Source organism: Cyphomyrmex costatus, unplaced genomic scaffold (genome assembly GCF_001594065.2).
Source record: "Cyphomyrmex costatus isolate MS0001 unplaced genomic scaffold, Ccosl1.0 scaffold23, whole genome shotgun sequence".
NCBI classification, from domain to species: Eukaryota; Metazoa; Arthropoda; class Insecta; order Hymenoptera; family Formicidae; genus Cyphomyrmex; species Cyphomyrmex costatus.
Genome location: NW_017276368.1, coordinates 646,743 through 670,616, shown reverse-complemented (window position 1 = coordinate 670,616; position 23,874 = coordinate 646,743). Strand labels below are relative to the sequence as shown.

Genomic DNA, 23,874 nt, shown 5'->3' with positions numbered 1-23,874 from the left:
ATAGTAATACGTTATATGAGTACCTACTCATTTTTCAAATCACCATTTTCATCATTATCACATTTCTCTAATAGAATGCTGTGTCCTTAATTGCGAACCTCTATCCACTTTGATAAATTTTCTTGTCAAAATGACTTTATTTCCCAGAAACATCGATAACATGTAACTATATTTGTGAGTGTTTGTAGATTTGAATAAAAGTTCCATACTAGCAAGTATACAAAAGTTAAAATTTAATTACATAGTGCCAGCATACTATCAAAATATTCGTTGCGGAAAACGACTATGTCAATATTAAATCAGAATTTAATCGTATTCTAGTTTCACGATATTCTATAAAAATAAAAATTCGTTTCGATATGTAGTCAAAATAGCTATATTCAGTTTATCATTTGGTAATCTTTTGATCCCTACTAATTTCTTTTAATTAATAAATATATAATTAATATTTAAGCATATCAAATGTATATATATATATATATATAATATGCGTCTAATTAATAATTGCATTATTTTAATCAAAATTTTTTCTAAAAAATTACGTAGCCAATCTAAACAATTATTTTATACCTTTCACTTGAATATTCTATACCTTTCATCTTGACGCAAGAAATTGAGTGCTTTCTATACATTTATCGACATTTCATAAGTATTATAATAAAGATAGAATAATATTTGTGTTGACTTGTGTCACTAAATAGAAGGCACTTAGTATCTTCCTCAATTTGACCACGATTTTTATTGGACATCTTATAAATCAATAAAAGACCCATATATCATCTGTTAACCTTCAACTCACTTAACTCCAATTCGTTTAATAAAGAGCAATCCTACACACCAATAAAAATATAGTCAATATTCACGATAAATATAGTCAATTGATAATGTATAATATCGTCGATATTAACATTTTATTTAGAAAAACATGTGTACTAAAGACACATATTTTTAATTTGAATCCAATAATATTAAATTATAATGACCTCTTTTAGAACTATTTATTTATATTGGTGGATTAAAATGGTGATAAAGAAAAGAAAATAAACATTGATATAATAAAAAAAAAATAAAAATTTTATAGGCAAATACGTTCTGATGAAATAAAAAATATTTATGGTACAGTTTTGTAACTTGTGCAGCTTTGGACAGTAGTACACAGTACATTCAAAATTATTGCATTTTCTTGGAAAAAACGCTAATAAAAATAAAAGAATATGAATTGTTGGGATGTTTTATGTTTTAAATTATGAGATAAAATCTGTAAATACACTAAAAAAAATTATATAAAGAATAAAGCAAAAGAAAAAATAATCTCTTATTGTGTTTTTCTTATTTTATACATATTGAACTGGAGATATACATAAAGATTATAAATTATTAAAAGAAAATATTGCATCTGTTTATTAAAAAGTATTAAAGTTTAAAAGTCATATATTGTATTTGAGTGTGTAAATATATATGCGTGTATTTAAAATACATATAGAAATATTATTCCAATTTCAAACTTTGAACATAATTATGCATTTAATACTTAGTTAATTTATTAAAAACGTTAATCAATGGAATTGCTAAAATAAATGCCAATGAACTTAATTCATTAAAAAAGAAGCGACACAATCTCAAATTGATGCGAACATGTTTATAAAAAACAAAGAAACGCACTGTCATCTCACAGAGTAGATAAAGTGGTTTCATGACTTCATATCTGCGCTCTTTTAATATTAATTTTATCGTGGCGTATGCGTAGCAGTCAGTAGTAGAACGTCACTCATGGTGCATGCATCTCATTGCCACTGAGAGTTAACCGTTTCTATTTCTAGTTGGATAAAAGCTCTAACAAAATTGACAAAACTATTATAACAGTAATCAGTAATTTTGTGTTTCTTCTCCCTGTATTACATTGACACTATTTTAACAATCTAGTGTGAACATCGTTCCATTAATATAAAACGAAAACTGTCTGTGAACAATCAGAAAACAAAATAATAGGACACATTTTCTTTTGTTATAATACAGTGCGAAAATCTTTGTCACGATGGAGCCTTTTACTTTAATTCTGACTATTTTAACAACGATTATTTGCTTATATTATTTTCTTTTAAGTAAATTATCTTTCAAATCTTTTAAACTATCTTACTTCGAGCAACTGAAAATTCCCCATGTGCAACCGATTCCATTATTGGGTAATATGGCACCCTTTGTTTTTCGACGTATAACCCATATGGAGCTTCAACAAAAAATGTATAACCTCTTCCCGGACGCAAAATTCTTCGGCCTCTATGATTTTTTAACACCAATTATCGTTATTCGTGACCCAGATTTGATTTCCACAATCGCTATAAAACAGTTTGATAATTTCTGTGATCACCATGGCTTCGTAAACGAAATTCTTGATCCAATAGCCGGCAAAAATCTGTTTAACCTGACAGGGGATCACTGGCGCGAAATGAGGAAACTTCTTAGTCCCAGTTTCACATCCAGCAAGATGAAGATGATGTTTGGACTTATGTGTCAATGCGCCGAGAACTTAACCAATTTTGTGATAACGCAATCTGGAGGATCTGCCAAAACATATGATATAAAAGACTTACTGTCCAGATACACTAACGATACAATAGCTACGTGTGCTTTCGGTATCGATGTGGATTCTTTTAAAAATCCAAACAACGAATTTTTCTTACTTGGCAATAAATTAAAATTTGAAGGCTGGATGGCTTTCAAGTTTCAACTGCATCTTAACTTCCCAGAAGTTGCAAAACTCCTTAAGATAAGAATGTTTGGTCCAAGAGTAGAGAATTTTTTCAAAAATGTCGTTACCACCACAGTGAAGGCCAGAGATGAACAGGGAATTGTTCGTCCAGACATGATTCAATTGATGATGGAGACCAGGAACGATGATAGTGGACCTAAATTTGACATCAATGAAATGACCGCTCAAGCATTCGTTTTCTTTCTCGCTGGATTTGATACGGTATCATTAGCTATGTGTTTTGTGACGCACGAAATCGGCGTCAATCCTGATGTTCAGAAAAAATTGAGAGAAGAAATCGACGATGTTGTCAGACAAACCAACGGCAAACCTACCTACGAAGCTATTAATCGCATGAAGTATTTGGACGCTGTAGTAAATGAAACTCAAAGGCTGTATCCAATAGCACATTTTCTTGACAGAAAATGTGTTAAAGAGACCGAATTACCACCAGCGACTCCGGGTGACAAACCGATCATGGTAAAGCCTGGAGATCGCATATGGTTTCCAACTTTCTCTCTGCATCGTGATTCAAAATTCTATCAGAATCCAAATAAGTTTGATCCAGACAGATTCCTTAATGGTGATGTAGACAACTCGGTCTACATGCCATTTGGTGTTGGACCTAGAATCTGCATAGGTAATAGATTCGCTCTAATGGAAATAAAAATCGTGATGTTCTATTTGCTTTGGCATTGCGATATTGAACCTGACGTTAAAACTAGAATTCCAATGATGTTGAGCAAGAAAACACTAACTTTATTGCCGGATGGAGGTTTTTGGATGAAATTACGAGCGAGAAAATCGAAAACTCCTGTTGTACCATGTTTATCAAACGAGCACAAAATTGAGGGACAGTAATAGTATATATTTATACTCGTAACTTGTTTCAAGCATAAAATTGTATACTTAATGTTGATTATTTAAATTATAATGAAAGTTTTTTTAAACATTTAGAAACATTTAGCTTTTCGTTAATTAAATAAGAAAAGTTTTAGAAATGTTTTTATTTTAATTATGTATTATTACTTTTTACGCACAAAGTAAAGTGAAAAATTTTCAATATTAAAAATGTTATTACAAAAAACATAATAATTCTAATACTATTAGTATAAATATACAATTATTTTTTTGTTGTCTTCACTTGTAGATATGTATGCGTGTCGTGCGCGCGCGCGCGCGTGTGTGTGCATATATGCAAATTAAATAAATTTGTATTTAATAATAGATATTGATGTTTTGCATTATTTTGTTAATCTTGTACTACATGTTTAAATAAAGTGCAACTCATGTTAGGTCTTTAAATTACAATAATAACATCTACATATGTATAGAAAATTTAAGTCATGTATAATAGGATACGAAATAATATTAAATAATACAAATAAATTGGTATTAAATGTTTTAGTTTAGCGAATTTCTTAGACTGAATGTATAAAAAATAGTAGGTAATCAATTTATTCAAATTATTATCAATTTACAATTTATTATGCATTATATTTTACAAACAGATATATATGTGACTGATTTAAACATTGTAGATTTAATAACTATAGCAGTATTTTTAAATTCAATCGAATTTTTAAGATAAATTTATCTCTCTCTGATATCTCTCTCAATAAAAAGTCGGCTTAAAATGAGAAATTATTATTATTAATTACAATTTAAAATAAGATTTTTAATTTTTATGTCAGCAAAATTAGATGTTGTTGTGCATCAACAATTTACAGTCTTAACCATATATTGGAGGAACTAAGTTCATAGACAGAATTTTCACAATTTCAAGATTTTTTAAACACCCAATGATTAAAATGTAATATAATAAAATGTAACATGATAAAAAGAATTTTTCTCTATATTTTTATACTAGAAATGAGTCTGTATTTTATTCTTTGTAGTAAGTAAAATACGAATTTGTTGCATTCAGCATTGTGTAATCAACTTCTCCTTATAGTTTGACAAATTGTTAATACATATTATAATAGATATATATCGCGATGTGAGTTGCCTTTAGAATAAACTGATCCGTTTTTAATTAATAAAAAAAGAAATAGTAATAAAAATAGAGAACAAAATGCAAATGTGTATTCCTTGATAAACATTGTATCTTTTAAATGTAAATTAAAGAATAAATAATAAATAAAAATTAATATAAAAAATAAAATTATTTAATTATTAAATATAAACACGTTTAGATAACGTTATTACTGCAGAAAAAAATTAACTTGATCTGTTTTAATCTCACTTTTAGATATACATATTTGATATATTGATTTCAAAATTTTGTGATATTATTATTATAAAAAGACGCAATATTGTAAACAAGAAGACCGTTAAAAAATAAAGAAATAAAATTATAATTTTTGATAAAAGTATATAACAATTACTTAATTTAATTAAATTTATTTTTAATTCTGACAACGGCCAACTTGAACAATTATTATGCTTCGATCTATACAATTATCCATCCACTTTTATTAATTCACTCCTGCACTCTCTCTGCTTAATCGTAATTTATACGTGATCTACAATAAAAATCGTAGCAGTAGTAGAGTCTTAAATCGTAGAAAATTGATCAATCATAGTCGATTATTGTTGGTTACTTTTCTTTGACTAAACGGTATCTTTATATACGAGCGTCAAGTGTTGTGGGCTTGCTATTCATCAATTTTGATCACGTGACTATATTAAATATAACGTGACAATATTAAATATAATATATTTTATCAGAGTTGAGTTATAACTAAAAATTCACACGCGCGTGGTACTGCAAGTCTAACTAATTTTTCCTAAAATATAAACGAACATACCCTATCCCTACATAAGTCTAATTTTAATCATTATATTATAACAAATTACTGTTATTTTTCAACATGCCGTGTAAAAATTAATATATATTATAACAGAAATATTCTTTAACTAATAATACATATCTTACATTTACTTAATTTCTCAAACTGAAAAACATTAATACAAAATTATGAAACGCTCATAAAATTATGTCTCCTCTTCAATTAAATATTTCCCCCTTTTTGTTGGAATACTTATTTGATTAAAATAAAACTTAGAGTAAAGATATTATGAAAAACATATTTTACTATACGGTAACTTTTCCATTGTTTTCTTTGCCATAAATACATAACTGGAATCAACTTGCCTTTTGTGACAACAAGCATCGGTCTCTCCTATAAAGCACAATAATATATTTTCACATATATTCTTTGATCATTTCTCTTGTTATATAATATAAAGTACTTTTGTATATTTTATTGCATTTTCTTGAAATAGAAAAAAAAGAATAAAAGTAACGATTAACAAAATTGTTATAAAAACAAATATTATTTTTAAATAAAACTAACTTTGAATTTTTATCTTTCGTTAGATATAGGATATTTACGTCAAATAGTGAGAGTACAATATACTTATGGCCAAGTGCATATTAAAAAACAAACAATAAATAAAATAATAAACATTCATATAAAAATAAAATTGTTTAATTATGAAAGAAAAACATAATATTGAATACTGCTAAAAAATTGCTCTATTTTGGTTTTACTCTTTTTTAATTACATTTAATATATTAAATTCAAAATCTTGTAACATTATTATTAAAACGTTGATACAAATATATTTGTGAAGAATAACAAAAAATATTATTATCTTAAGAAGATAGTTGAAGAGTGACTTTACAAAATTTTTTTATACACATCATATCTACGCAACATTCGATGTCATTAATTTTATCATGTCGCAGCAATCACAGCCAGTAATAAATTTTCACTCGGTGTGCGCACATCTTATAACTAATCGATTAGAAAATTCTTATAATGGAGCCTTTTACTTTACTTCTAACTATTTTAACGATTATTTGCTTATATTATTTTGTTAAATTATCTTTTAAATTATCTTACTTCGAACAATTAAAAATTCCCCATGTGCGACCGATTCCATTATTGGGTAACATGGCGCCTTTTGCTTTCCAACGTATGAGCCCTATGGAGCTTCAACAAAGAATGTATAACCTGTTCTCGGACGCAAAATTCTTCGGCTTCTACGATTTTATGATGCCAATGTTTGTTATTCGTGATCCAGATTTGATTTCCACAATTGCTGTAAAGCAATTTGATCATTTCTGTGATCACCATGGCTTCGTGAACGAAATTCTTGATCCGATAGCCGGCAAAAATCTGTTTAACTTGAAAGGGGATCACTGGCGCGAAATGAGGAAACTTCTTAGTCCCAGTTTTACATCCAGCAAGATGAAAATGATGTTTGGGCTTATTTGCCAGTGTGCCGAGAACTTCTCCAGTTTTGTGGCAACGCAGTCCGTAGAAACTGCTAAAACGTATAACATGAAGGACTTACTTTCCAGATACACCAACGATACAGTGGCCACGTGTGCCTTCGGTATTGATGTGGATTCTTTTAAACATCCAAACAATGAGTTCTTTCTACTCGGTAAGAAAGCATTCAATTTTGATAGCTGGTTGGCTTTCAAGTTTTTAATGCATAGAAACTTCCCGCAACTTGCGAAACTTTTGAAGATGAGAATGTTTGGCCCAAAGGTAGAGAATTTTTTCAAAGATATTGTTGCCACTACAGTGAAAATCAGAGATGAACAGGGAATTGTTCGCCCGGACATGATTCAACTGATGATGGAAACTAGGAACAAGAATAGCGGCCCTGAGTACGACATTAACGAAATGACGGCCCAAGCGTTTGTTTTCTTCCTCGCCGGATTTGATACGATATCAACAGCTATGTGTTTCATGACATACGAAATCGGTGTCAATCCTGATGTTCAGAAAAAATTAAAAGAGGAAATCGACGATGTTCTTAGACAAACCAATGGCAAACCTACCTATGAGGCTATCAATGGCATGAAGTATTTGGATGCTGTATTTAATGAAACTCTCAGATTGTATCCAGTAGTATCTTCTCTTGACAGAAAATGCGTTAAAGAAACCAAATTACCACCAGCGATTCCAGGTGGTAAATCAATCACGATAAAACCTGGTGATAGTGTGTGGTTTCCAACCTACAGTCTGCAACGTGATCCAAAGTACTATTCGCATCCAGATAAGTTTGATCCAGACAGATTCCTTAATGGTGATGTAGACAACTCGGTCTATATGCCATTTGGTATCGGACCCAGAATCTGCATAGGTAACAGGTTCGCCCAAATGCAAGGAAAAGTCATGCTGTTCTATCTACTTCGGCGTTGTGATCTTGAACCCGACATTAAAACTCGAATTCCTATGGTATTTAACACGAAAATGTTCCTCATGATGCCAGACGGAGGTTTTTGGTTGAAATTGCGAGCGATAAAATCAAAGACTCTTGTTACATAATGCTTATTGAACAGACATAAAATTGAGGAACAGTGAACAGTGAACAGTGTATAAGTTTCCGCGATCTTATTGATAATCTGTTTATTTATATAAAGGGATGAGCAATATTATAATCGAAATATTTTCTTTTTGAATTTATCTTTTTTTTGTAATTTTTTAGGCAATTTATGAATATTGCGGTATAATGTTGCGGCTGGCTTCGCAGAGCGATTTATTGTCCACTTCAAATTCACATTTCAATTTTTTAAACCAATTTTATGTTCTTGCTAACAATATTATTTCGGTAAATCTTATAAATTGTTCTTGTTGTATAAGTGGCGTTAGTACCGCAATAAAAATAGTGAAACATATGTAATTGTAAATACATATGTGGAACACTTTTTCAGCAGTCACATTCAATTAAACTAAAAATGTAGTTAATTCAATTGCAAATTATTATACAGCTTCCGAAACATAGATTGAGCAACTTTAATGAAAAAATAATTGGGTGCCAAAATTTAAATACACTTTTGTTAACATATATAAAGTTTTTTTTCTGCGGGAGAAGTTATTTATACTTAATATGTATATTTAAACCTAACCTATATAATCTAACCTTTTAAATATTATATCGAGGGATTTCTTCAAATAAACATGTAAGCAATTAAATGTTTTAGAAAAGATATTTTTAAAATAGATGTATCATTTTTTCTTAAAGCAAAGTAAAATTTATTATCATTTGAAATTCTTATAAAATACAATAATTATAATAATATATCAGTACATAATATATACACACGATTCCTTTTTAATTGTGTTTATTTATATGTAAATTAGATAAACTTTGTTAATAATAATGAATATTGATTTTATTATTCTATATTACTATTGCACTTCACTTTTTAAGAAATGTAAATTTACATAAAATTTTTTAATTAATCTACATAAAGAAAGAATAAAATATGATAGGATACTTTGCGCTATTGTATAATACAAATAAATTGTTGTTAAACGTTTTAATCTGATTAATTTTTTAAATTAAGTATACCAAAATCATAATTATGAGCATTTTATTATTATTCAATTATTATAATGTATCACCTTATAATTATCGATTATAAATGATAAATTATACAATTCTATTCAACACTTCATTTGTTAATCACGTAAAGATTGAAAAGTTATATAATACACTGAATACACATGTTTTCCTAGTTATGTAATGTACTTATATATATAATGCGTATTTGTACGTTAAAATAATGTATAAGTAATTAAATATCTAATATATATATTGTTAAAATATGTTTTATTTTTTTTAATATAATAAATGATAAATAATAAAGAAAAACAAATTATAATTCTTTTTAAGAAAAAGAAAAAGAGAAAATGAGAGAGAGAGAGAGAGAGAGAGAGAGAAAGAAAGAAAGAAAAGGAATTGAGACAAAGTTTGATTATAATCTTGTACGTCCAGTAGTATAATTAATGTATAATATTAAATAACTAATATTATTAAATAACTAATACATTTGTCTAGAATAATGGAGTATCTTATCATATTTATTAAAAATAATACATTGGATCAATAAATTGTTAACTAATGCATAGAAATTTTTTTGTTTAGCCAGATAAAATATATCTCTACAAATAAACTCTCTAAAGTACGAATAAAATATTTTCAACTTTTTAGCTAAAGAGAGAGAGTTGCTTAATTTTACTTCTCAAAGTTAAATATAGAAAACGCTCTGTGTTTATAGTATAATATAATATTAATTAAATAAATATATTCGAGCAAATATTTATCGGTTGTCTCGACGTTTACACTTTTATTTTTACTTATTGACTATAATGACGAATATATGCACATTTATCTTCAATTATTAATCATAATAAATTATGCATTACTTGTTGTTACTACATTGAGTGGTTACGACACAATTTTTTCTTATGTTTGAACTATGTTCTTTATGCGTTTCTTATTCAGCAACGCTGTGTACAATATCGAGATATCAATTTTCTTTTCCTCACTCTTTCAATTGCTTGTGAATAATATGCTATAATTACTATATATTGTTTTAGAGATTCACACAGCAAGTGAATAACCATTTCCATATCATATAGGTACAACTCAATATATTTCTAGGATGTATTTCTATGTCTGTGTGCGTGCATGTGTGTGTGAAAAAAGCTAAAAAATGAATCGTATATGTTACCATGCGAACATATGACATGTTAAATTGATTTTTTTAAATTATTAATATAGTTTTGTGCATCAATTTCTGCGTCCGACTTCTATATATCCTTTTTTTTATTATTTTGGAGAATATGTTTGTAAATCAAATACATTAATTAACAAAATACAGTCCAAGAAACGTTATTAATATGTTATTAGAAAGAGATATTTAATACTAAGATTTCGTTTTAGTTTTGTAATAATTTGATAATATATATTTGAAATAAATATTTTCTACACGAAAACATTCGACGATATAGCTGATGTAAGAGCTATGTATCTTTAATTAATTTTAAATCTAATCAATACAAATGATAAATTTTATATATCAATAACAATCTCGTGACAGCAAAGTATATAAAATAATCTTACGACATTTTGCAAACTTAAAGCAAATTTAATCAATGTACAGTAAAAAAATAATTTTTATATCTTATATAAATAACATGTTAGAATGATAAGCTGTCTCTTATTAATAATGAAAATATTTCTTAAGCTTTTAAATAAAAGGTTTAAAACTAATAAAATCAGTAATAATGGAGATTTATTTATAGAAAACTTAATAATTTTTTATGTTAAGTTTTAACACGTTTTTATGTTGCATAACTAATATTAGATTATTAATCAAACATAAAAATTATTTATTAATTCTAATGTAACATTTTTTTTTAATTAAAATTTTCATGATTCTAGGCAGATACAATAAATTTTTTTATGGTGGCAAAAGATTTTTGACTAAAATAATAAGCAGGAAAATTTGGTTGCTATTGACTGCTATTTGAATGCTTATCAAATAGACGTAAAGAAAATAAAGATAATAATTTCTTAATTTATAAGACTCACTTTAAGTAAAAGACACATATTTAATAGCTTTTATTTTTTCATTTAAAACTACAAAATTAAGAGAGAAGAGAGAGAGAGAGAGAGAGAGAGAGAGAGAGAGAGAGAGAGAGAGAGAGAGAGAAAGAGAGAGATTGAATGCGTGTGTGTGCGTGTGTGTGTGTGTACATGTGTGCCAAAATAAAAAGTGTGCAGAAAAAGTTATTTTACAACAGTTTTACATTAATGTCATTTATTAAAGTAATTTTATAAAAAGCAAATACATTATGCGCTAATTATTTTAATAGATGCAATCGTTTTTATATTAAATTTTTACTTGTGTTTAAATCACAGACATTTTGTAATCAAGTCTTTTTAATATGATTATTATATTAGTTGTTACAATCATTTTTTTTAAAATCATAAATTTGTATTAAATTGCCTCCATATATATTATATGGAGTTTTTAACTTTATTATACAACGTTATTATAAATAAAGTTGTATGAAATATTTGCCGAGTGTTACATTTTATTTGTTAGAGCTTGTTCACAATATATGGTTTTCTTTTTCCACACCGATAATTTCACCAAATCGATATAAATTAGTTCAAATCTGATGCCACGTTCAGAGAATACTGTAAATTTTGTCATACATCCTTTCTTTCCTATACCCATTAAATTTTCCTTTCACGATTTTATTAGCTTTCTCGAAAATTAGATGTGCGAATATCTCTCTTTTCTATTATTTATTACTCTTGCTATTGTCATAATAATTAATAAAAAATATTGGATATATGTATACAGTTGTGAGTAAGATATCTGAAAAGATATTGTTTGCGGTTGTATCGGACACTTAGGTATTATACATGTCAACTATAAGGAAGGATAAATTAAAATTTTTCGATATTTCCGAATATTAAAAATATCTATGTATCTTTCTACATGCCTATTCCTTTATACTTTTATCTTTATAAATGTCTAACGTTTTATTTCATATTGCAAGATCTTTCTTTTATTAAACTTATTAAAAGTTCTGTATTTATATCTTCCATTGCATAATAACAATACATACATACAAGCACAAAATTGTATACTGCGGATTAGCTGCTTGTGAGACGTTTTGTCAAACGATTGGAATGCTGCGCTCTATAGTAGAAAAGCTAGATCGAAAGGAAAACCATATCATCTGGGCTGCTTGTGGTCCGATTCACATTCACAACATTCATGGAATTTTGTTCTTATTGTTTATCAAAGTCAGGGACGTCGACTTGGAATTTCACCATGTGTGGAGGTAGGAGTTTGCGCGGGCGAACTGACAACTAAAAAAAAAAGGTTTTCGCAAAATGTGTATACAAACTGTGTTGTAAGGAATTATTAGTTTTTTTTTTAAGGCAGTTGTGATTTTCATACTTTTTCCATATGTATATATTTGCAACGTACTTTCTTCAGAACACATACATTTATTTATACATATATACTTTTTGATACACACACACACACACACACACACACACACACACACATATACACACACCTTGATAATTCTGTCATGTTTGTTTTTATTACTTGTACAGTTGCAACACTTTCTTTTTCTACGTTGAACACGAAAATGTAGAATCCCGAAGTTTGTTCCTACTTATAAATTCATCCATTGCAGCTTCCATATCCAGAATTTTTACAACATCCGAATGAATATGCAGAACAGCTGTACTATTTAACAAAATAGGAAGCATTGTCGAACGTACATAGGTTTTTATTCTCCTAATACCTGTAAAGTGGAAATGGACATAAGAGCTGAAAAAGATCTTTTCGCAGTACAAGATGTTACCGGAATTATAAGCAAGAGTTCTATCATTTTTGTGTATTCTGATACAATTCTCTCACAGCTATATTTTCTTTTAAAAAGTTATCCTTTTTTTAGGCATGTAAAGACATTTCCACTAGTAAAATACCGATCGAGGGCCGTGAAAACGGCAACCGCCAATCGAGTTGTAAACATACGACTTTTCATATTTAGTTTAATCAACTTTTATTTTTAATAAGCCATATTAAATATTTATACTAAATAATATAATTAATTATTTTATCAAGAAATAATTTTTATATTCTATGGATTTCTAAGTGTGAAATTCCATACACGAAAAAATTTTAAGTGTGGAGTACTCCACATTAACCACACTATAGTCGACGCCCATGATTAAAGTTAAACAGGAACAAATCACGCTCGTGAGCGTGGGAGCATGAATTGAATTGCAGTCCCGAACATATCCATTATAAAAAATATGCCACTGACGATCGATTCGGTTGTTTTACCAAATTACATATACAGTTTACACACTAAAAAGAAATATTTTAAATTTTAATAAATCATTTGTTGCATAGTGCCTACTAAATATTTACTAATAAATATTATGTAAGTATATTTACTTAGTACAAGAACTTATTTCAACAATCTTTTTATTAAATAAATGTTTATTTATTGGACGTGAATGTTTAGTTGACACTATTTAAAAAAATATTTATTAAAATTTAATAAATATTTTTTCAGTGTAATGATAAAACCGAATATCATTTTCAACCAATTCAGTAATTTTATCGCATACGGTCGACATATCGTGCGAACACGCATATATATATATATATATATATATATATATATATAATGTATTACCACTGTAGAACATGGTAAAAAACCAATTCAACATAACGATCGATTCAATAAATGACCGTATCATGTAAATGAGCTCTAAGAAAGGTCATTTTCTTTTTTTAAATATTATTTTTTATTTATTATGTCTTGTTTTGTATTAAATAAATGATACAATGTATAATACATACTATAATACATACATTTATTCATCATCTCTCATACAAATGCTTTGTAGAGAAATTTCAAACAACCAGTAAAACGGTGGTAATCAATTCCATTCTGATGCGTTGCATGCTCATACAAAATGCATAGTCTAAGAGAGGACATATTCGATGTACAATGTTCATTTATTTCCACAAATAGGAATGCATTTCATGGATTACAAATGTGTTTTATGCATATTGATGTATATAATATTCGATAAATTATCACATCAATATTCGATAACTATCGCATCTTTTATCAGCGCAATCAATAACAGCGAATTTAACTAACCTCGTAAATTTTAATAATGTAATTGATGAAATTAAAATGAAAACTAAAAAGCGAATTAAAATATAAACGTTAAGTATAAATAATTTATATTAAAATAATGTTACATATAAATACAGTACAAGAAAAATTTATGTATAAATTTCTACATATTTTCATTCTCATGTTGATATGCAAATGCGCCTGTGTCCATATTTAATAAAGCATATTATTTACCACAAATCAGAAAAAATCTGATAGTAAACAATAATTTATTTACTTATTAATTAAAATTGAATATAAGTTTCTGCTCAACAAAACTTTAATGCTATTTTTTTAATAATTTAAGCAGCTTTAAAGTATGATTCTTTGAAAGTAAGTAATTGACTTTAATAAGTAGCTGTCGTTTCACATGGAAATATTAACTGTTGTACGTGTGCAACAGTACATCATAAAAATCGTGCGATAGCAAAAATGAGACATTATTATTACTTGAACTTTTTTTGTTCATAACTTTTTAACGAGTAAGGTCCGAAGGTTAAAATTGCCTCAGAGCCACTCAGGATCATGGCCTCGATAACATACGTCAAGGTCAAGGTCATTGGGAATGGCTCCCCTAAACTCCAATTTACCAAAGTTATTATAAATTTTCATATAATTATGATAGATAAATCAAAATTTAAAATGTTGTATGTTTATCTAGTTCAATGATTATATTATCATATTTGGCATATATAGTCTTCATTCTGCGCTATATCTTTCACAAACATAAATGTGTCCATATGCGTTTTAGTTACTAAGAAATTTGCATGTTCATGCATGCAACTTGTCCCTTGGCACAATTAACCTTGCTCTATCTTATTTTAAAAGTTAAAAGCTTATAGAAACTAAATATTGTCTTTAATCAAGCATTTTAGAAAAAATCAATTATTTATTTTGTTGAATTTTAATATTTGGAAATTTTTTTTACGGTAATTTTAAAATAATTTAGGTAAATATAAATTGTTCGTACAAAACAATGCGTCATATGATCTATGTTATTGATAATACATGCTATATACTGAAACGCATAATATTCTCACAATTGTATCATTATTGATATAGAATTAATTTATCGACACTTGAATTAATCACGTTGTGGTTGACGCAAATTGAACACATTCGAATCACAGCACTTGAAGTCGTTTCATGTCACAAAGAACGTAATAATACACATGGCAAATCTAATTCATAATTAAATTTTATTTTGTAAATAAATATTTAAAATTATATAAAACATAAAATACTATTATATAATTTTATAAAATATTATTATAAAATAATGTTTATATAATATTTAATAATATTTATATAATATTTATATAATTTTATATAATATTTATGGACATGTTACTTCTTTTTCTTTTATTATTGACAAGCGACACCAATATTGATTGAAGCATAGAATTGAGAATATTTTTTGACTTAATAAAGAATGTATACAATATATATTAATTTATAATACTTCATATATTTTATGTAACATTGAAAATGATCGAAGTCGAATCGTTTTTCTTTTAGATATGTTCATATGATTGTTTAAATTAAATTGTTCGTTAATTTACTTGACATTAATTTAATTCGTTGCTCTCTTCATATTTATATAGTATTTTATATGTTTTTTATATATAATTAAATATTTATTTATAAAAATATTATTGTAAAAATAAGTACTACATCTAATAATGCTGTATATTAACTATATCCTAAAATTTATATATACAAGTATATATATTATTAGAATTAATATAAATATAAAAGAAAAATATATATGTTTTAGACAATATTTATTAATTTGTAAAATCAGAGCATTTTATTTTATACAAAAAGCAATCCTTTATTTTATTATAATATTATTATTTTGCGTTTATTAAGTACACCTATGTTAAACAGATAGTTAAATAATGCTTACTGATTTATTATCGTTTTGTAAATAAAATAAGTATAACTAATCCATCAACTGATTAATGATCATAAATGCTTATGATGTAAATATTATAAAGAATTTTTTTTAATTCACATTTTTTTCTTAAACAGGATGAGATAAATGCAAAATGCAGGCATATATTGTGAATGTGAATTCATCGCTTCATCAATTGAAAAATTATGTATTATTATTATTAATTAGTCTTATAGGTATGTACACATCTATTATATTACAAAGAGATGTGTTATAATATTATGGTATAAAGGATATATAGCTTAACTTATCTGCAAATAATGTGTATGTGACATACAGATAATTTAAGTAATTCCTTTGAAAGCAAAGTTGTTATGGACGTTCTGATTATCAAAGGTCTGCTTTGTTATACAATGTCGATTAAACCTTTGTTAAACTTAGTTAAATTAATTCTTTTCTAACTCTAAAATTAAGACTAGGAGAAAGATAAACATAATTAGTAAACTAATCTTAATGTAAATAAATATTTGCAAACCCAGCAATAAATTAAAAAGCTTTTCTTGCAAAAAACTTTTTTCTGTAAACCAATAAGCGCAATATTAAAATAAATAGTAAGAACTTAAAAAAAATAATAAGGAGCAATTGGCAAATAACAATTTACTTTTTGCTTTTTGTATTTAGGTGATATACTCATATCAACGGTCTTATTTCCAATCTTATTATTGACAATCTATTTTATTTTAAATCTAAAAAATATTATATTTTATAGAAAATACTATAATTAAGAAAGAGTATAAAAAGTTATTGATTGATTTGAAATGTATAGTGTAAATAGATATTAAATTAACAAAATATCATTATATAATCATATTACAGCTTTGGCCATATGTATAAAATATTCTTGATTTACAACAGTTTCTTGGAAAAGACGATAATATGAACAAATAAAGGGCAAATAAAATATTAAAATTATTATAAAAATAAATATAATTTTTTAATATATATGTTGTTTTTAATTCCTTTTTCAATGATTATAAAACGTTTACATTAATTTGTAAAGATATTTTATACTTATGGTTAAAATTGTACTTCAATATACATATACATGCATTAATTTTATTCGTTAATAAAACAAGTAAAAATCTTATTTTTATTCAACATTTCTTAATCCTATGCTTCTCTTACATGATTGTTAATTAATTAAACTTGAACACAAATCATTTTCTCATTTTTGTTTGAAAATTCTTGATATAATTTTCAACTATTATTATATTATACAACATTAAATAAATATATCATATATATTAAATAAATCTATAAAGAGGGTATTTGAATGTTTCGAAATATTATTAATGTATTCGAAAATTGATTCTATATTCATGACATGAGAAAAACATAATCGCCGAACTTTGACCCTAATACTAGGATATAAATAATACGATAGTTTTGATTAAAGAGAAAGAGAGAGAGAGTAGACTGTTCTCTTTCTTCAATATTTGTTAGAAAGGCAATATTAAAAATCCACATCAATTGAAATGCATATATCTAATCTTTTTCCAATTTCTCAGAGAATATGAGATTTACTCAAACACGTGCAAAAAAGAATATAAAATGCATAAATTATTCCATCTCTTACTATTTTTTAAAAAAATTCTACTGTAATAATTTAGATTAAATTATTTTACTTATGCAATTTAGTATCATTAAAACAAAAAAATAAGAAATAAGAACTAGTGAAAACATAAGAACTGAAAGCATCAGAAATCAAAACATCTTATTCATTTCTAAATTTTATGTGTATGTTTTAATAATATATTATTTAGAAGATGATTACATTTAATAATCCGAGAAAATTGAATCTTTATAAATTAATATATAATCTTGAATAGCATCATCACATCTTTTTATCTTCAATTCTTGTTAGAGTAAACTCGGATAAGATGACCATATAGATAAAATAGTTATAGACTTTCAGAATGACTACAAAAATGCCCTACTTAGAAATTATTAAAGAAATTACAACCTATGACCATTTTATCCGTATAGCCATAATACCCAAGTTTACCCTATTAAGATGATATAGTAGCAGCTAATTAACAATAAACAGCAACACAGTCAATATAATAATTATCGACATATTACGCTCGATAAAAAGTACAAGTTTGCTGACGGAACTTCTTTAATATTACTTAAATACCTGTAACTTTACTTTCTTACAATATTGCAAATAGTAACTAGGAATCTCAGAACATCTTTCTCAAATCAGTAAAGATACAATGAATATCGCGTTCTGTATTATATCAGCTTCCTTTATATTTAACATTTTATTTCATAATGTGCGTATAACATTTAATCTTACAAACTATACAGCAATGACACCAACATTTAGAATAACTACAAGAATGAGAATTCTATAGTAATACTCAAATGAAAATGTGATTAAATATGATATAATTAACACATTGTAACATCCGAGCTCCGTTTATCGCATTTCGCAACACTCTCAATTCATGATACGGTATTAAAACATTGCATTTAAAATCAATATCGCATTTATAGTTATGTTAAAGATTTGCTTTTATAAAATTAATGCTGGTAGTAATAGCAAACTGTATCAAAATATAATTAAGCAAATAATCGTACAATACGACCAATCGGCTTGATCGACTTAAATCGATCTTTTTCTTTTGTTGAATCTTCAATTTGCACATCAATGTATTGTATTATTATTATTTTTAATACTGATACTTTTTAATGTTTTTTTTAATAAATTAGGTGAGATAATATTAGCATTTTCGAATAGAGATGCAATAACGGAATATATAAAATAATTACGAACAGACACAATAATTGAAGTATATAAATTGTATAATATACACAAAATTGAATGTGAGAGAAAGAATTATATTAGTAGTAAATATATACTCGTATACGTAATATGTAATATGTAAATATAATAAGTATTAAAGGAATATGAAGTATAAAGATAACATTCTATAAATAGAAATATAATTATTTATAACCAAAATTTAAAAGAAGTAAATTTTGCTGCAAATAAACTATATACCTAAAAACCTATTTTGTCTTTAAATTATTTCCTGAATAACGGAGAAATTATCATTTAATACTGCAAATTGATTGATAATTATTTGTTATTATTATTATATAAAAACTTATCAATTTATTTTTAAACAAATTACTATGTAGCAATAGAAGGCCATATTAAAATAGCTAAAATTTCCCATAAACCGAAATCTAAAAAAAACTAATTCCACAATGTTTCTTTATACATATATAGAAAAGAAAAATAACATTTGTAATGCCAGAAAATATTGGAAAAATTGCTGATAACAATAAAATGTCATACAAAATACGTACTGTGTACGTGACATTGTATTTCGGTTTTCTTTATTTCTATTCAATCAGACTTGTGTATATATATATATATATATATACATATATATGATAGTTCAATATAAAAAATATATATATATATTTACGCTTACTTTTAGATGCATTTTACATGCAAACTTACACACACATACACATACACACACAAACACACACAATAGTATTTTTAATAAATATATATTTTTTAAATTACTCTGTCTAATCCAGAATTAATAATGAGGCCCCATGATGATTCTCGTTCTATTTTTTGTTTTTAATCGGTTTTATCATATTTTTACTTTTATTTTAAATACTTTGCTATTAAGCAACAATTATTATGGCTGCGTATTTTTTAAAGAACTAGTTTAATGACGCACTTTTTTCTGAAAATAATAAAAAAATAACAATGTGTGATATAAAGGCAATAAGAGTCAAAAAGGTAATAAACATTCTATATAATACAAATTAGTCCATTTTCCAAAAGATGATCGCCTCCAAAGACGAGTCATTTTTTCGAGATGGAATTTGAAAATTGCCTGAGAGATGGGAAAAAGTAATAGCCAGCGGTGGCAATACTTTAATTAATCTGTTCATTTATTTTGTTTTGAAATAAATCCATTTTTGAACACAAAAAAAGGTCCGAACTAATTTCTACACCTAATATTACATGTGTTTCAGCTTTAAATTTAAGCCCTCTTCAAATATAATACAAAAAAATCTACGCAATGAAAATACTAAATATAGATTTTCTACGTATAACGTATTATAATAAATAAAATATAAAAAAAATATTGTCTCTATATATACAATATACTTTAAAACTGTAATACTATAATACTATAAATTATAATAATATAATATTGACTATAATATGCTGTGTGTAATATTGCGCATGTGTGCAATGTGCTGTGTGCAATATTGCCGTATGTGCAATGTGGTATATGCCGTATATGCAATACGTGTGTGCAAATGAAGCTGTAAGCAATCGTTCTGTAAACAAACGTGGGACTCTCTCTATTATGTATATATACATGTAATATATATCTAGAATAAAAAAAGTAAAATGAAACTATTTGATATTGAAAAAATAAACAAAAATAGATAAAATTACATCAAATAAAAGTAAAAATAATTAAAGAAATAAAACAATTTATAACACAAATTAAAAACGAAAGTTGGAACTAGCAATCATCTTGTCGTTAGTCCTGGATTAGACAAAGAATAATTTTTAAAATCTTAATATTTTTTTATTAAAAGTAGCTGTTTTTTGTAGAAATCTATATGTAAAATGCATCAGAAAAGGAATACAAATATATAATATACAAGTTTGATCACAAATAAAAAAACTGAACATGCGTATTTTGTATGGTATTTTATTGTTAGTAAAAAAAAAATAATTTTCTCTACATTATAAATATTATTTTTCTTATATATATATATATATATATAATATATATATATTATATATTAAAAAAACACTATGGATTTAGTTTTCAGATTTTGACTTGGGGCAAATTTTGATTATTTTATATATATATACTTTTTTTATAAACATAGAAAAAACATAAATTTATTTTATACATCAAATTACGTTAAAAATCAATATTTTTAATCAATAATCAATTTGCATGTTGCGTTATTTAATTAAATATATATTGTCATCATTACTTTTTACTCGACAAGTTCGATAAAACGATGTTTTACTTCCTTAAAACTATATTTATGCGCTATAAAATAAACTTTATTCTGCTTCCAATATTAATTTCCGTAAGAGAAACGATGACTTTAAAATTAATTTGTTCTCAAACGATAAGTCACTAGAATTCAATCTGTCCTGTGAAAGATGATAGTTTCAGTCTCTTTTGAATTGCGTCGAGAAATTTATAATGTAATCGAGTATCTGAAGCGTGTAGGTAAACATCATAACATGAAAATCGATATTTGCATGTGTAACGAGTTTATTAACAGCAATGGTAAATTCCTGATTTCCTAATAAATGACTAAGTCCCAAAATTTATGATCAAAGAAATAATATTAGATGATTGCATAAGTTCGTGCCCGATTTTCATAGATGTCACTAACTTTATGTTTATTGTAGAGTTTTGGTCTTTTTGTTTGGTTTTTTTTTGTATGCTCTAAATAAGTGATAATGTCATGAAGCACTTTAGCGTCAGACATCGTTCAGATAAGTCGATTTGTGCGTGAAAGAAATTTTTTAAAATGGAGAACGAAAAGGTACATTTCCGGCATGTAATGTTATACGAGTTTCGGAAAGGCATGAGTGTTGGGACTGCTAAAAAAAACATTCAGAACGTTTATTTAGATCATGCTCTTCGGACAATTAAAAAGTGGTTTCGCAGATTTCAAAATGGTGATTTCAATTTGAAAGATCAACCTCGCTCTGGACGTTTTTCTGGCATTGATGACGATATTGTGCGTGCCTTGGTAAAAACAAACCCAAGGATTACAATTGAGGAGATTGCGGAGAAGCTAAACATAGATAATTCAACTTTTAGTACATTTTACTTTTAAATCGGGCACGAACTTATGCAATCATCCAATAAAATAATTTTAAATATTTTTTTATTCTTTCTCTTTCTTTAAAAAAGATTTAAATAAAATAATTATCAATCATGCGCAGTATATTATCAAGTATGCAGAATTAAATATAAAAAATTTCTTTATGCTGTTTGAAAATATAATTCAAGAATAAATAGATTTTTATGAAATAGTTTTATAATTTTTTTCTTTGTAACAAAATGTATGCCTTTAATCAATGGTTATAAATAATTCTCCCTCTCTTCTGTTACTAACATAGAACATTCCAGCAATATTGCAACAACGTTGTAATGTTCTATACTACCTGGAATACTTCTATTTATAATATATATATTTATGTATATAAATATTTATAATATTTATATTTATTTATATTAACTTTATATTTATTTTTTATATAATAAATGCATAATTTTATATCTCATTCTTTCGTATCATATACACAAACAATTTGAAAAACAATAATAAAAAGTATAAGTTCTTTGCTCGAACATTGATTTCTCCTTGTTTGTTATTTCAAATGTAAGAATTCCAAAGTTATGCATACTAAAATGACTGATCGAATGCGGAACTGCGCGTTATTATTTTCTAAACATCCCGAGAATTCCAAATTACACAACATTCCAACAGTTGACATGCAAATGCTTGTCTGTTTAAATTAAATTATAAGAAACGAGTATTTTTAATTATTATATTTTAGAACGTCTATATATGAAACGATTTTCATTCTTTGATATTTCTGAATGGAAAATTAAACAGTAGAATCCTGCATACAGATATTTATTATAACAGACCTTAATTTAACCTAAATATAAATGGTACTCTTAATAGAGTCTAGTGTATTAAAGTCAGAATGCAGAATTAAGAATACAAATATATTTTTATTTTAGTCATAGTTATACTACTATAAAGTTTAACTTATATATAAAATTAAAAGAATATTCCATAAAATTATTTTAATAAAATATAATAAAATTAACATCAAAATACGCATATAAATAATTTTTATAAAAAATATACTTTTTATGATAAATATCTTTTGTCGCGCATATTTTTACTCACGCGAAGGAAAAATCTAAATATCTCTCACAATAAATTTATCTTTGAATAAATATTTATTAAAATATATTTAATGAATATTTTCCTTACGCACGGATTATAATGATGCCTCTAATTTATAGGATGATGTATCGAGATATACGTAGCAATCTTTTCCGCCTCTTTATACACCCACTGATAACAATATCAATGGCCGTGCAAAATGTAGATTCCACACGATTCATAATATGTCGATAACACACACCAAGTCGCGATTATAAACAACGAACAGCAGGAAGCAATGTACATGTCGATCTGTAAAGATGAATGGCGGTTGGTTATGTAAGATGCGGGAGTATTTATACGTCGGTCCAAAATAGTCGACAAACCACATTCGGAGGTGGCACGTTTCTCTAATAGCATATGGTTGTCGACACACTTTTTATCGGCAGCAAAGATATCGAATCACAATTTAAAAAAAAACTTACATTTGATAAGTTAAAGAATATATATAGTATTCAAATATTTATCGATTCCGACTAAGGAAACTAGCGACAATTCATTATCTGTATTATGACACGCATTCCATATCACATTTACTAATTGTAGTATAATTATAGTATATTTGTAGTATTGATTGTTCAGCCAAGGTGGTTTCTATTTATTTTTATTGTAAACCGATTTGTGAATGTTCT

General features: G+C 26.3%; 4 protein-coding genes across 4 annotated transcripts in view; 3 read left to right on the top strand and 1 right to left on the bottom strand.

Moving 5' to 3' along the window:
* Positions 1 to 23,874, top strand: part of LOC108773963 (dynein heavy chain 1, axonemal) — a 94,603-nt gene that overhangs the window by 27,525 nt on the left and 43,204 nt on the right.
* Positions 1 to 23,874, bottom strand: part of LOC108774071 (thyrotropin-releasing hormone receptor) — a 31,483-nt gene that overhangs the window by 5,358 nt on the left and 2,251 nt on the right. The gene's annotated exons all lie outside the window — the stretch shown is intronic.
* LOC108774069 (cytochrome P450 9e2-like) lies at positions 2,001 to 3,637 on the top strand. The gene has a single exon (XM_018540081.1). The coding sequence runs from the start codon at positions 2,036 to 2,038 to the stop codon at positions 3,608 to 3,610; it is 1,575 nt and encodes a 524-aa protein (XP_018395583.1). The 5' UTR covers positions 2,001 to 2,035; the 3' UTR covers positions 3,611 to 3,637.
* On the top strand, positions 6,577 to 8,198 carry LOC108774070 (cytochrome P450 9e2-like). The gene has a single exon (XM_018540082.1). It carries the CDS (start codon positions 6,577 to 6,579, stop codon positions 8,098 to 8,100), a length of 1,524 nt encoding a protein of 507 aa, XP_018395584.1. The 3' UTR covers positions 8,101 to 8,198.